At 37.2% G+C, this 16,355-nt stretch overlaps 1 protein-coding gene across 2 annotated transcripts in view; it reads right to left on the reverse strand.

The window, feature by feature from the left end:
• Window positions 1–9,078: 9,078 nt before the first annotated feature.
• The window catches only part of CPSF2 (cleavage and polyadenylation specific factor 2), a 35,282-nt gene continuing 28,005 nt past the window's right edge, over window positions 9,079–16,355 (reverse strand). For both annotated transcript variants that reach the window (XM_068541415.1, XM_068541425.1), the window contains 3 exons: window positions 15,422–15,721; window positions 14,068–14,202; window positions 9,079–13,667 (listed from right to left, as the gene is read on the reverse strand). In XM_068541415.1, the coding sequence (XP_068397516.1) occupies window positions 13,575–13,667; window positions 14,068–14,202; window positions 15,422–15,721 (528 nt within the window). In that variant the 3' untranslated portion in view covers window positions 9,079–13,574. The remainder of the gene's footprint in view (window positions 13,668–14,067; window positions 14,203–15,421; window positions 15,722–16,355) is intronic.

Below are 16,355 nucleotides of genomic sequence, written 5' to 3' on the forward strand. Positions count from 1 at the left end.
GATGCTCCAGGAGAAATGCTTCCATGCAGCCTCTCTACCTTCATGCTCTTTCCTCCTCCCCTCTTTCCCCATTACCTGCCCTACTGCCTCTCTGCAGCTCCTCTGTACACTGGCACTGAGGATCGCTGAAGAAAGGGGAGGTGGGAATTTTCATGTGACATCCATACACTGTCCTTTTAGACGGAGTACTCACTGAGGCAAAAGAATTAGTAAAACTCATGAACCAAAACCTGGGAAATTTTTCATCTTCAATGCAGACCTAGGTTAAAATCTTCCCTCAGCCATTTGCATATATGGTTTTACAAAAATGTAGTCATACCTTATATATTACTCTGCAACTTATTTTTTCTCATTTTAATTAATGTGAACATCTTTCCAGGTCAGTATGTAATATCAATCTGTCAATCAAAATTATTTTTTTAAATGGGTGCTAAATATTCCACACTGCGGAATAATCAATTCAACACCATAATCAACTCAACCTCTCCCTTTACATGGGTGTTCAGTGTTAGGTTTGCTATGCAAAAAAATGCAGTAATAAAGTGCTTAGGCCAGTGCCTGTGGTAAAGGCACACCAAATGTCAGGCTCCCTGTCTTCCTTAGCTATTGGTGCCTTCACAACCAGAAATGGAATTAAAACGGGAGTCAAAGGTAACAACTCCAAAGACTCACTAATCATTTTGTACATCTCTGCTTCCTGAGTTCGTTTTTCTTACTTTCTGAATTTGCACTTGACACCAGTCCTTTTCCTACTTTATTTCAAAGGAGGACATCTCAAAATGTTAAATCTGTCTGGAGCAGCTCTATCAGCAGCAGAAAAATGCTCCAAAGGTGGGACAGGGGAAGCAGCAGCATGCTGTGGAAACATTTTTTTTTTTTAACATCTTTATTAGTATGAGGTTCCTTAAAAAACTGAAAAAATGGAAACATTTAAAACAAGGGAAACATCACATGATTCTGGATTAAACATCAGCTTTAAGCTGACCACTATTTCTATTTTGAAATAGTGGTGAGGAAAGCAAGTTGAAGACCTGGGAATAAACAGATCCTGAAGTTTCAACCCAACGGACAGAGAAACATGGAGGTTTCCTTCTCTGAAAGATAGGAAATACACTTGTCGTTTTATATCTTCACATTCTTTCAATCCATACAACTGTTTCCTTCCTCTTTCCTCAATATCTATTTGTTGCCACATTGGGATAGGCCTACAGTTGTAGTCAATCTTTTGAAGTCTTTAATCTATCATAAGAATGTAGACTTTGGAATACTCAGAAAATCTGGATTCATATCCTGGCTACAGTTGTTATTTACTAGTGATTGACACCTGGGAAATTCTTAGTGTGAGTCTTCACTTCCTCATCTGTAAAGTGGGGACAACTTGTTAAATCTGGCTGCTACGAGGGTCAAATAAAAGTAATGCAGAGCAAGTGTGTGACACATAGTAAGTGTTCAATAATAGTCCTCTTCATTCTGGATCAATGGAAACACAGATCCTTTCTCTCCCTGGTGTATTAGTGTATAGCATACTATAGTTACAGCTTATATTTCTGTTGTCCTTCATCAATTTCCATAGGATTGCCAAAAGATATTAATCCTTTCTGAGCAACTGGAAGAAAAATATGCTTATAGTGACCTCATTTTTCAGGAAACCAAAGTCATGGAATGAAGAATTCACCCAAGACTAAAGCACTGCTGCTTCCAGGAATGGCTGCTGGAGGCTGATGTCTGTGGGTAAGTTTTGTACAGTTGCTCATGTGCTCTGCCTTTTCCCACTGTGAAACATGGTTTTGTTTTGTTTTGTTTTGTTAATTTACTTATTTTATTTTTGGCTGCATTGGGTCTTTGTTGCTGTGCACAGGCTTTCTCTAGTTGCGGTAAGCAGGGGCTCCTCTTGGTTGCGGTGCGGGCTTCTCATTGCAGTGGCTTCTCTTGTTGTGGAGCATGGACTCTAGGCGCACGGGCTTCAGTAGTTGTGACACCCAGGCTCAGTGGTTGTGGCTCATGGGCTCTAGAGCACAGGCTCAGTAGTTGTGGTGCATGAGCTCAGTAGTTGTGGCTCTTGGGCTCTAGAGCGCAGGCTTAGTAGTTGTGGCGCACGGGCTTAGTTGCTCCGTGGCATGTGGGTCTTCCCGGACCAGGGCTCGAACTCGTGTCCCCTGCATTGACAGGCGGATTCTTAACCACTGCGCCACCAGGGAAGCCCGTGAAACATATTTTTAATAATTACTAGCAATAAGGTAATGAAGAGAGTGACAGTTCTAACAAATCTTTTAAAAAATTTTTTCTGGCTCCCCCAGGACGGTCAGGATCAAATGTGATGTCATAAGTTTTGAGAGCGAAACCTTGGGAGGAGGAAAGGCAGCAAGAGAAGGAAAGATAGATAATTCACATAGAAGATGCTGGCACTGGAAGCAAATTCTTTGAATAGTTATGTTTGGGGGTTGGTGGTGGGTATACCACTGATGCTCTCATCATTTAGTTGTTGAATGTTGAAGACGTTACTTTTCTTCTCCAAAGAAAAGGTGTTGACTGCACATTGAGTACATAAAGCCAGGTCACTATTGGGAAACTGAAGAACACAGCAACTTACCTGATAGTCAGTTGACTTGGATGCTGTTAGTAAGATCCTTAGCTCATTTCTTTGTAAGGTACCCTCTTTCCCCAAAAATGAGCCCTATTGCATACTCCAACACATATTCTCAGTTTCTATTTGTGGTGGTTTCCAGGCTATTCAACAAGCTGGTTACTCTCCTCTGGACCTAATTCAGATATTCATGTCCATAAAGAGTGGTACTTAGGCTGTTTGCAATTATGAGCTAGTACTAATATCATCACCATGATGCATGACTTTATGAATGAATCTGTATGCATTTCAGATTATAGAGAAAAATTGGAAACCATCCAAAAACTGGGAAGAGCTAAGTAAATAATGATACAGCCATATGATGGAATATTTTCGGCCATTAAAAGATGTTTATAAACCTGGGAAATTCTTCTCTAAAGACAAGTGCAAAATTGTATACGTATTACATAAACATTTTATTGAAAGAGATGGAAATAGGCCAAAATGATAAAAGTACTACATTTAGGATAGGGCTTTTTCCTGTTTCTTTATGCTTTTCTGCACCCTCCGAATTTCCTATCATGTGCATTTATTAAATATTAGAAGGGAAAGTAAAAAAAAAGGGGGGGGAGGGAGAAAAATGTTTTCTGAACTAAGTGGGGTCTTACCAGTAGAATGAAGTAGCAAGCCCATCACCATCTTTATTTTAAACAGTGTCTTAGTAATTACAAAGTCCATGTGTCTGTTAGTGATACGGCCCTAAGTCATTACCTTTTTTGACAGCTATCTTTACACTCAGCTTATAGTCCACTGAAATGCCTTTTTTTTTTTTTTTCTTGGCCACGCTGTGCAGCATGCAGGATTTTAGTTCCCCAACCAGGGATCGAACCCGTGCCTCCTGCATTGGGAGCGCAGAGTCTTAACAACTGGACTGCCAGGGAAGTCCCTGAAATGCTTCTTTATAAACCTTGAATCCTAGGCTAGGGTTTTCTCTCCATTATATATTTGTGCCATTGGTTTAGAAAGACAGGTGAAATTTCATTTTCTCAGATTTCACCCATTGTCCAAACTTGTCAGGATCCCTTTAGGTACCAATGTTATCTTATCATACAAGAGCTATTTCTTCTAGTGGCAGGTCATTTGCAAATTGTCTTAACCTACCACCAGTATCCTGAACCAGAAAATTTATAAAAATGGCATGTAAGGTAAGATGAGGACAGAGCCTGCTAATTCAGACTAGCACATGTCCATCAATGAGCAGCTTTTAGAAATGGCTATAGAAGGGTTAGAAACCCACTTGACTAAATCTCACCCAACCCCCATCTCTCCCTCTTATCCATAAAGATTTTAAGGGAAAGTGTTAAGTGGCTTTTTGGAATCAATATATAAGCATTCCTGGCTAAATATATCCCAAGATTCTCATGCAGCTTGTCAGTTTTCTCATTTTGACCAAGGGAAGTCTGTTTTCTGTAATTCTATGGGGAATAACATCACCAGTAAAGATTAGAAAAGATTCAGTATCTTTAGATTAATGCATTATCACCTTGATCAAATCAGAAAGTCTGCTGCTTTTAAATTGTCTTAGAAAATGTCTAAAGATAAAAACGTCTTTGATCTACATTAGGTCATGTGGTATAAATTCCACTGTTATTTAGAGTAAACTGTGAGTAATACATTAGAGGTTACTTTGAAGGATCCTTGTCTAGAAGCTAAAAGGATAAATATTAGAGCACTTTTTGTAGATCAAGTGGTAAAAGCACCACTATTGATCAGCTATGTGACTTTGAATAAGCCACTTAGACACCCCAGAGCCAGTTTCTTTTTCTGTAAAAATGAGGTGATACGTAGCCTTTAGGGTTGTAATAAAGATTGAATGAGGTGATGGATGAGAAAGTGGCACTAAATAATTAATAACATGTATTGAGGTGCTTACCATGTGCCAGACACACCACATGCTTTGCATGGTTCATATTATTTAATCCTCATGCAACCCTAGACAATGGTACCATTATCATCCCCATGTATTTGAAGTGCTAAGATTTAAAGTAACTGGCCCAATCCACACAAAGTAGTACTCAAAACTAAAGAACTCTAATGATATACCAAAACAAGTACATACTGTAATGTCTATTATGTGTCAGAATTGGGAGACTAATAACAGACTATAAACTTAAGTTTCCACATCTGTAAAATGGGGTAATAACAGTGTCCATCCTGCCCATGATCATTATGATTAAATGAGACAATGCATGTAAAGTACTTGGCACAGTATTTGGTACATAGAAAATACTCAAGTGTCAGCTACTACGATAGGGGTTCAGTTATTTTTTAGTAAAAAAGCACTTGTGCAATTATTCCCATTAGGTGAACCACATCTCTAAAATGGAAATAATTATGGCCATAGACTCCATTTTCCCATTGGTAGGATTAAGTTCTGGTAATTATTATACAGGTTCCACATTTGTTACATAACTGGACTCCATCCTAAGCTTACTGAAGAATCATTTGTCCAGGGGCATATTATTCCTCCCACTCCAAATTGTTAAGATTGAAGAATAACTGACTGTTTAATAAAAGAACACCTCAGCACTCAGTATAGTGAACTTGGTCATGACACTCCTAAAGCTTAAGAGTTAAGGGGGTGGATGATCCAAATGATGAAATGACAGGCAAAGTTTTTTTGCAAGGACAGTTATAAAATAGTATTAACACAGATCTTAAGAGCTTTAACTGCTAATGTGTTTTGCTTAGACAGCATTTTGGATTGTGATCGCCATGTGTGGTATCCTCTTGCCAGACCCGCTACTCCCCTGAGACGGGGTTTCCACCTCCTTCCTTTTCGTACTCTCCTCCACTAACCCCACTCCACAGTGATCATTACTTTGGCTTAACTCTAGAGTAGGAAATATGAGGAAAATATTATAGCAAAATAACCAAGACAAATACCCAAAGACTATAAAGTCCCATTCAAAGTAGAAACCCTCGGAATCTGTGCTTATTTCACCATTGCTGGACCATCATGTAAATTGGAACAGAACATCTGTTGAGGCCAAAGGTGCCTTCTTTAAAATACCTGCTATGGGGTTCAATTGGCAGGTGCTGCCATGGAGCAAGGAATAGAAGGAAACTCTGTTCTTGCGGCAGCTGTGTGCAGGGGGCTTCAAGCAAAGCAGCCAGCCCCATGGTCAAAAATTGATTAATTACAGGGGAGTGAACAAATAAGTGACTATATTGAAGATTATGGGAGCCCCGTTTTTACTGTAGGGTAAAGGAGGTACAAATACGAAGAGAGGGAAGGCTAGAATAAACCTTGTGGAGTAGAGGTGGAACTGGAGATCAGTGTGAACTTGTGGTTTTTAACATAGAGAGAAGGATGATGAGGAAACAAGCACAGATGTAGGTATTTCCTAATTGTATACTGAGGACCTGGTAGCAATGATAGCACCGTGGCAATGAGCACAAGTGAGCACCCAAATCTTGGTTCTAAATGACATTCTCCACTGAAGTGAACCAGGACTCTGGAGAAATGGCTGATCCCAGGACTGGGGTAGTGAAAATGCAAGATGGAGCCTGGAACATCTGGTGGTGACTGAAAGTTAGGAAGTGCTCAAAGAACCATGGGGACGTGCAGCCATTATGGAAATCAGTATGGAAATCCTCGAAAAACTAAAAATGGAATTACCATGTGAACCAGCAGCCTCACTGGATATGTATCCAAAAGACTTGAAAGCAGGATCTCAAGGAGATATTTGCACACCCATGTTCACTGCAGCATGATTCACAAGAGCCAAGTGGTGGAAACAACCCAAATGTCAATCAACAAATGAGTGGATAAAGAACATGTGGTACAGCTGGACGGTGGAATATTATGCGGCCTTTAAAAGTAAGGAAATCCTGTCACATGCTACAACATGGATGAACCTTGAGGACAGTAAGCCACTCACAAAAGGACACCTACTGTACTGTTCCACTCATTAAGTATCTAAAGCAATCAGAACCATAGAAACAGAAAGTAGGAAGGTGATTACCCAGGGCTGGGGGAAGGCACGTGAGGACATTAGTGCTCAGTGGGTATAGAGTTTCAGTGTTGCAAGATAAAAAAGTTCAAGATCTGTTGCACAACAACGTGAATATACGTAACACTACTGAACTTGTATACTTAAGAAAGGTTAAGATGGTAAATTTAATGTTATGTTTTCTACCACAATTAAAACAAACAAAAAAAGAACCTGAGACCATGTCAAAAGAGCACAGAAGCCAGCTTAAAAGTGCTCCCACTAGCCAAATCTAGGAAAACTGTAGCATCAAAATGAATCACGATAGTTTGTAGATTATGAAACAGAATCCATGTTCCACACCGATATAAATAATGAACAAACAAATGGGGGAGAAGAGAATGTGCTTACACTAGAATGTCAAATAAATGTAGAAGCCACAGTGTAATCAGAAAATCACCTTTTGGCAATCTTACCTGATTTCTTCAGATAAGAATCATCAGTAGATGCTAAAACTAGAGGATAAATATTTATAAAGAACAGGATATTGACATAGTCTCAAAGTAGCTCCCCACAAAATATTTATTAACTTGGCAGTGGAGAAACCTTGGAAACATAACCATGAAAAATTAACATCACCAGTAATGGGGAAAATTGACACTATGTGCTTCCTGATATAATGCAGAGAAGAACAAAGCATCATTTACTTCTCTAGTATTCCTGTCAAAAACCCATAACCTGAATCTAATCATGAGGAAACATCAGACAAACTCAAAGGAAGGACCATTTACAAAGTAACTGATCGGCACTCTTCAAAAATGTCAAGGTCATAAAAAAATAAAAATAAATTTTAAAAAAGGAAAAACTGAGGAAGTCTTCCAGATTGAGGAAGACTGAAGGGAAAACATAACTAAGCACATGCATCATCCTGGACTGGATCCTAGACCAAAAAGGAAAGGATTATTTTAAGGACATTTTGGACTAACTGGTAACATGTGAACGGGGTTTGTGGATTAAACGGTAGAATTTTATCAACATTGGTTTCCTGACTTTGATGGAAGTAGTGTAGTTATGCAGGAGAGTCCTTGTTTTTTAAAAATACACACTGTAGTGTTTATGGCTAATGGGACGTCATAACTGCTACTTAGTATCAAACCGTTCAAAAAATAATATGAATAAATAGGTAGAATGATAAATAAATACGGCAAAATGTTAACAGGGGAGCCTAGGGGAATGATATATAGGATCTTTTAAACTATTCTTGTAACTTTTCTGTCAGTTTAAAATTATTTCAAAATAAGAAGTTAACAAATAACACACACACAAGTGGTCTTTTAGCTATTACGAATTTATTACACTGGTTTTTATACTAGAAAAATCTCTGCTTAATGGTTTCCTTATCTCAGGTAAAACTATTCAAAAGAATATTTGAAATAAATGTGAAGGAAGTTTTTTTTAATGGGCAATAATGTAGATACAAGATTCTGCTTAATAGTTAAAAATGCACAATGTTCTGAATCTTTCTCATTAAACATAACTTTTCTTCCTACAATAGTCTGTCTCCTTGAAAAAAATTACATATGGGAGATATTGAAAAACCTTGAGAATCTGAATCCTATACATTTACGTAATTTGTTTTTCTTATAACTGACAGAAGATTTCCATAATCTCATTAGAGACATTCCTTTGATACTTGAGTACGAAATTTAACCTGAACAATGACCTACTGATGATGTTGGGAATGACAGCATCTTTATGATTTCTGGTATATTCCACTGCTTTTATTTTCATTATAGTTTGGTTTTTAATATAAAAAATCTCCTATGATAGCAAATGTCTGTCCATAAAAGAAGAGCTTTTAAATATTGGGGGGGGGGGTCATTTAGAGTCAAATGGTAATGGCATATGTTGGGCCAAGACCACAATGTGTTTCTAAGATAAATTACATTTCTCATAAGCTCGGTAAATGAATCTGAAGAGAAATGAGAGCTCCAAAAATATTTAAAACAAGGACAGCAGGCAGCACCCTTAGAATAAAAACAGCTTCCCATAGAGACTTGTTTGAAGGACTTCACTAGTTTTGAATGTACAATTAGTGGTGCCTTCAAAAAAAAAAAAATTGTGTCAAGAAGAAAAAGGAAATACACACAATAAATTGGATATTGAACATTAAAATAACTTCAGAAAGCGATGTAGTACGTCCTTATGAATCCTTAGTGTATTCTCTGCTTGAAATTATCACTCAGTATCAAATGTTTGAGTAGGATCCATGGAATCCATTAACAATTTCACAAAAGAAGCACATACACTTTCAGTTCTCTTCAACTACAATGAGGAGAGATTTAAAACTCTCCAAACTCCTATTTTGCTCCTCAAAATCACATTTTGACTTCAAGAACTAAAATGAAATGTGCTTGAGTAGTGAAGGAAAAAGCACCAAAAAAATAGAGCTGTGTGGGAATGGGGCGGAGGCGGGGAGGAGGGGGGACCAACAGGAGAGAGAAGTAAAGATACCCTCACTTCAAGCGAAGTCCTGGGTTTTTATTGTGACAATTTTGGGTATTTTCTCATAAACACAATTCACATGGTTAGAGTGAGAGAAAAGCAAAAGAAGAAGGAAAAAAACCTTTTCTTGATCCCCGCCCAGGTAGGCAGATCTGAAGATTCCTTCTCTAGTTCGCACTGCGTCGTCACTTAGCCATCCACTTAGCCATCCACTCTGTAGTTATGAAATGGCTGAATAAAGAAGGGGTTAGGGGTGGCAGAGAACAACCACCACACAAACAAACAAGCAAACAATCAACCTCTCAATCACTGAATTACTAACCACTATTTACACCCTTTGACTTAAGTGGTAATGAGTTCATCAATATTTAAAGAACAATAACCGTGTGATAAAACTCTAGAACCTTAAAACCAAAGAAAAGTACAGAAGGTGACATCTACCCTTTCTCTCTCCGCCCTCCCCACCTTCACTGGCCATCACACAGAATGGAAGCAGTCTCTCTCTCAGCAGGCTATTGTCCTAAGTAACAGCTGCCAGATGCTGTTCTTAGAGCAGATAAACTGAACATACTCCCCCTAAGCAAAGTGAATATAACTAACGAAGCGAAGCAGCACAGCAGTGCAGGGAAAAAAGTAGTTGAAATTTACAGCTTGAAATCTCAGAATGTTATGCCTGAGAGGAACTGCAGAACTCATGTAGTTCAACATACTTATTTTAGTATGGAATCAATGGATTCTATAAGGATTCTAGATTCATTCATTTAATATAAAATGAACGGACTCTATGAAGGCTAGGTTCCAATTCCAACTCTGTCTCTGACCAGCTATCTGACTCAAGCAAACCCCTTACCTCCCATAGGCCCATTCATTCAATACTAAAATAAGCGTGTTGAACTAGATGAATTCTATAGTCCCTCTCAGCCATAACATTCTAAGATTTTAAGCTCTAAATTTCAAGTACTTTTTTTTTTTCCTATTAAAAGTGAGTGGCCTTTTTACAGAAATTGATAAACTGATTCTAAAATTCATATGAAAATGCTAGGGAACCAGAACAGCCTAAACAATCTTGAAAGAGAAAAAAGTTGGAGGATGTACACTTGCTGATTTCAAAATTTAATACATAGTTACAGTATTCAAAACAATACTGGCATAAGGATAGATGTATACATCCGTGAGATAGAATTGAGAATCCAAGAACAAAGTCATATATTCATGGGCAACTAATTTTCAACAAAGGTGGCAAGAAAATTTGATGAGGAAATAGTCTTTTCAACAAATGATGCTGGGGCTACTGGATATCTAAATGCAAAAGAATGAAATCAGACCCCTACCTCACATCACACATAAAAGTTAACTCAAAATGGATCAAAGACTTAAATGTGAGAACTATATTAAACCATAAAGCTCTTAGGAAAAAAAATAGGTATAAATCTTTGTGACACTGGATGAAGCAATGGGTTTCTAAGGTATGACACCAATAGCACAAGGGACCAAAGAATAAAACAGATAAATTAGACTTCATCAAAATTAAAAACTTTTGTGTTTCAAAGGACACTATCAAGATAGTGAAAAAACAAACAGAATGGGAAAAAATACTTGCAGATCATACATATGATAAGGATTTAGTATCCAGAGTGTATAAAAAACTCTTTAACTCAACAATAAAAAGATAAATGACCCAATTTAAAAATAGGCAAAGGATCTGAACAGACATTTGTCCGAAGAAGATATACAAACAGCCAATAAGTACAGAAAAGAAGCTCAAAATCATCAGTCATTAGAGAAATGTAAATCGAAACCACAATGAGATACCTCTTCATACACACTAAAATGGCTGAAATAAAAAAGACGGTGAGTAACCAGTGTTGCCGAGGATACAGGAATGTAAAATGGTGCAGTCACTTTGGAAAACAGTCTGGCAATTTCCCAAAAGGTTACACAGAGTTACCATATGATCCAGCAATTCTACTCTTAACGTATATGCCTCCCCAAATTGAAAACATATGCCCATACAAAAAACCTGTACACAAATGTTCATAACAGCATTATTCATAATAGCCAAAAAGTGGAAACAAACCAAATGTCTCTTAACTGATGAGTGGATAAACAAAATGCGGTATATCCATATGGAATATTATTCAGCCACAAAAAGAATACTGATACATGCTACAGCATCGATGAATCTTAAAAGTTATGCTAAGTGAAATAAGTCAGACACAAAAGGCCACGTACTGTATGATTCCATTTTTATGAACTGTCCAGAATAGGTAAATTCATAGAGACAGAAGATAGATTAATGCTTGCCTGGGGCTGAGGAGAAGCAAGAATGGGGAGTGACTGCTAACGGGTATGGAGTTTCCTTTCAGGGCGATGAAGTGTTCTGGAATTAGATGGTGGTAATGGTTGCACAACTCTGTAAATATACTAAAAAAAAACAATAAATGTAACTTTAAAAGAGTGAATTTTAAAAGTATGTGAATCGTATCACAAATTTTTTTAAAAAGGCAAAGGCCCTCCTTAGAAAATTGATTTTCTCACTTCTGTTTCAGGCCACCTACTGGTTCATGAAAATATAGAAAGTTTGCAATGATACTTGACATTTATAATCCCACTGCCACAAATATTACAACAAAATTTCTTTTTAACCAAATTATAGATATCAGCTGATGGTCCATTGTATTTATTTTGCCTCTGAACAATGATGATCTGAAAGTGCCTCTGAGTTCATGATTTATCTCGAGTCCTTTTTAAAATTTATATTTTTCTTAAGTAACTGAGACTAAACAAATGCCTTCATTTTAGAAATTTTAGTAATACTGTCATCTATAAACAGGTAAAAATATTGCTCCTGCATTGACATTAGTTAGCACAGCCATCTTCAAGCAGTACTTTAAAATTTAATTCCTGTTCATAGGACAATAAAAACGCTAGGCAAGAGACAACTTTTCAATATCACTATTGCAATGTAATATGTATAACCAGATGCTTTAAGCCATGAAACAAATGCAGACTTTCTTTTCCCTGGAATATAAATAGGATTCTAGGCTTACTCTATTCAGTAGTAAGAGTTTAAGTGATTTTTTTTTCAAAGCTCTGCAAAGAAAACATACTCTTTATCTTCATCATCTGTAACTTGTTTTGTGTGTCTGGTTTTCAGTACCAGAAGGCTGTAAACTTTGCACTAGCAATTTAACTCACAATAAAAGCTTTCTAAGCACTTGAAATAGAGTGAAATATTAATTCTTGTCTGATATCACTGGGTTGTACTATACATAGGTCCATATAAGTTAAACAAGAAATCTGACCCTTCTATAAATGCTTAAGTGTAAAGAGGGTTTAAATAAGAAATAAACATCAAGGTCTGTCATGATTAAGCTACATTCTAAAAAAGCACCAACAGATTACAATAGGGTGACATGACTTTCATTTTTAAGTGCAATGAGAACTGCATATACTGTTTTTACTCTTAAACACAAGTGGTTTATACTGTATCAGGGCTGCTAGCCCCAAGAAAGACATGAACATAGAATGGATGGCCTTATCCAACTTCAGTATTATTTCTGTAGTAATGTGTATAAAATCCAACCACTGCTTGGGCAACTTTAGGAGAAAGCAAGCCTAAGAGATGAAGACCTTTACACCTTTTAATTATACTGCTACCTTATAAAAATGTGAGGTTCAACATTTGTTTCCCTAAAAGCAAAGCACAAAACAGTCTCCAGTACAGTAACCTAGCTGATAGTTAAGATGTGTTTAAAATGTATGCAGGACCTTTAAGACTAGAACACGTCAAGGAGTTTTTCTGAATTATGTATATTCAAATGATGGTGTTATAATTCAAGCTGAACAACAACGAAATCTTGATAAAACAGGAAATGGGAGAAATAAAAACTGGTTTCTGAACCAAATGTGTACCATCTCACAGTAGAGTGAATCACTGGGAAACGTAGGCATGCTACGTAGATAAGCTCCCTGTGAAGAAAACTGCTCCCTGTGAAGAGAACTGCTGGAATTCAAAAGAGTTACAGCACACACTCTTTGTTTTTTTGTTTTTTACATACATAGGCTCAAAAAACTGTTTTATCAGGGTTTTTTTATAGCGCATCTTTTTAAGATAAATTCTCAATTTTCATTCCAGAAAATGTAAGAAACAGTTTGTAAGAATTCATGCAAACATGTTTCTCTAAGGCCATGAACTGGTTTGCTAAGTTGCATTGTTTTATTCAGGTAACAAGCCCTTCTAGAATAAGGGGTCTCTAAAGGAAGCCAATCACCTTCAACTCCAGGGCCTGCACACTTGTAAGGATCTCTATCACTCTGAAAGCCAAAAGGTAGCATGCTCATTTGAGCATTAGCAATATGGTTTCTATTTACATTTTTAAAAATCTAATGCATGTTAAGTTTTTCTGGCAGATTCCTTTTGTATGTTACAAAACGAAAAAGCAAAAGCTTAGAGTAAGAATCCTTTTTTCTTAGAAAGGTCAAACAGATACTTCTTGACATCATGTCCTTTACACAATGGCATACTGTTCATATAAAAGGTCTCTTATCCTATAAAAATCTTGACAAAGGCAGCCTTCTAATCCAATGCGTCCAGTTTCCGTCTAGAAACCAAGTAAAAAAAATAAGTTATTTAGCAGATTTTCTATCCATTAATATGCAGACATAATAACCAAAATATATTAACCAGATTGCTCTACGACTGATTAGGAAATGGACTGCTCTGATTCACAGAATATGGATATAATATTCAAGTCATGAATTTTACGTAGACACATAAATGTCACAGGATTCAAATAATAAAAATTTACAATAAAATTATATATCACGTCTTTGAGAGTCACTTTTAAAAGCCGTCAAGGTCATCACTATAAATGTGATGTCTTCATTATAAATTACTGATCTCCAGTTTGTAAAATTAATTCAATCAAGAATTACAGAATTCAAAATAACAAAACATCAGGAGCATTTGTTCAATTCAGCCCTTCTTAAAAACACACTTACTCTACGGACTGCTACTTGATTGTTGCAAACGAGTACACCTCCTACGAACTCAGCCTGGATCCCCTCCCTTAAAAGAACTTGTTTGAAGTCCGACAGTCTTGGTTCATTCATAAAAACTGACTGATGTCCAGGAACCTTAGATAAGGTTAAAGGGGAAAGAAGAACTTCAAATAAAACACCAGACACACAGTTGTACTGAATAAAGTGAAATAACACATGATCTCTAAGATATTTCCTATTATCCCCTGAATTCCTTTGACAGATCATTTCAAGACTATAAATCACATTCCAAGTTGTTAGTCTGAATTTTACCTCATTATTTTACATTACAAAGCCCTTCACATTTTCTGAATGTTTCACAATCAATTTTATTAGTCGTGCCTCATGATAACAGAAAGACATTTGATAATGTTATGCTCTTCACTCCCCCACTTGCCTAAGGGGGTCAACTAGAGTGCGAGTAGGCAGAACTGAACAAAAAATTCATTTTCCAGATCCCAGTCCTTTGTATACAGTTCAGAGGATAATTCTCCCCTGATCCCACTTCCACTTTCCTTCCTCCCTCACAGTGAATGCCGTGGGTTTTAAAATCAGAAAGGCAAGTGGTTCAAGCTAATGCCGCCGCTTTGAATATATTCTCTAGCCATAGAGGACATACGCTTTGAAGTTGCTTTGAAGAGTGCCAGCTTTAGCACAGAGGGAAGAAAGTTCCTAATTCCTCCCCACAATTTTGTTGTACTTGAAGGGAATCCAATGACAGAGGCCGTCTCTCCATTCTTTATTGCATAGAAGGGCCAAAGACATCACTTGACAGTCGTGTCAGACTCTCATAATATAGTTTTAATATTGCTGTAAGTTAATTACCTGAAAGCTCTGCCAGTTAACTAGCTATCTCTTGAGAACGTGTAAATAAAATACTAGACTAAAACTATACCTATAGGAAATAAATGATTTCTAACTGTATCAAAACCAAAAGTGGTTAAGTTGAATCAATAACACACAAAAATGGAGTACAAGAGTATGACATTCTTAGAAAATTATAAATCTCCTGACTGGAAGCAGGTAGGTGACCCTCACAATCATCAAACTTAATATTTAAAACTCCATACTGAAAAACAAATCATGAAACAATTATGTGTCTTATAAGAAGATCTGCTAAAGGTTTCCTTACTATCATTACCATTCTCTAGCCATAGAGGACATACGCATGCACACTGAGACATATCTTGAGTAATTTTTTTAAAACTCCAAAATGAGCCTATATATGACATATTTTAAATGGTTAAAAACATTTAAAAAAACATTCAAAGGATGACAAATTAAAGGAGAGAGAGAAGCAGCACATGCTTTTTACCTCATGAGGTGGTAAGGGTTCCAAAGTAGGAATGATCTCACTTTCTTCACCTGTTTCTTTCTCATCGTCTCCAAACAGACTTTTCATGGCCTTCTGCTGTGCTATAACGCTAGAATCTGAAGGAGCATCCACTTGCATTTCTGAGTCTTCTCCGTCATCCTTTAGTTCTCCTTCTTCTAAAATAACTCCTGTGTCCACTTTGGAAACTCTCATGTCTAAGACACCATCTATCCAAGCTAATTCAGCATCTTTTGCCTTACAAAACTGAAGGGAGCTGACAAGTGAATCTTTTAATCTCACCTAGATATGATGCAAAGGGGAGGGAGAGAAATAAAGCCCACAGAGTATAACTTAACAATTAAATATGATCTATTATCATTTTCTAACTCTAGTACTGTGTATTAAAATTTGAAAATCTTTCATTCATCTGATCTTCACTGTAACTGGTAATGACCTAATGGCCTGTAAAATCATAGGGCCCCTGTCTACTTTCTTAAGTAAAGGTTCTTAACCTTGACTGTACGTTGGGACCACACGGCAATTTTTTTTTTTTTTTTTTTTTTAACATTAATGCCAGGGTCCCACCTCCAGTGATTCTAATATAACTGGTGAGACTAAGGCCAGAACATTGAGCCCCTTGACTCCCCCAAAGCTCTCCAGATGTGTAGCCGGGGTGGAGAACCACTGATCAGTCTCATCCCCTAGGACCTGGTGCTACTTCAGGAGTACTGAACGGCTTAGGGTTTCCTCAATATACCACGCAGTTTCACACCTCCATATTCCTGGAACGCTGCTTCCTCTTGTTCTGCCCAGAATGACGCTGCTGCCTGGTGAATTCCAATTCATTTTTTCCAAACAAATATAGACATCACTCTTGCCTTACCTGATACCATCTCCCACTACCAGATATGAGTTAATCAAGCCCTCCTCTGTG

This window comes from Eschrichtius robustus, chromosome 1, assembly GCF_028021215.1.
Source record: "Eschrichtius robustus isolate mEscRob2 chromosome 1, mEscRob2.pri, whole genome shotgun sequence".
Classification (NCBI taxonomy): Eukaryota; Metazoa; Chordata; class Mammalia; order Artiodactyla; family Eschrichtiidae; genus Eschrichtius; species Eschrichtius robustus.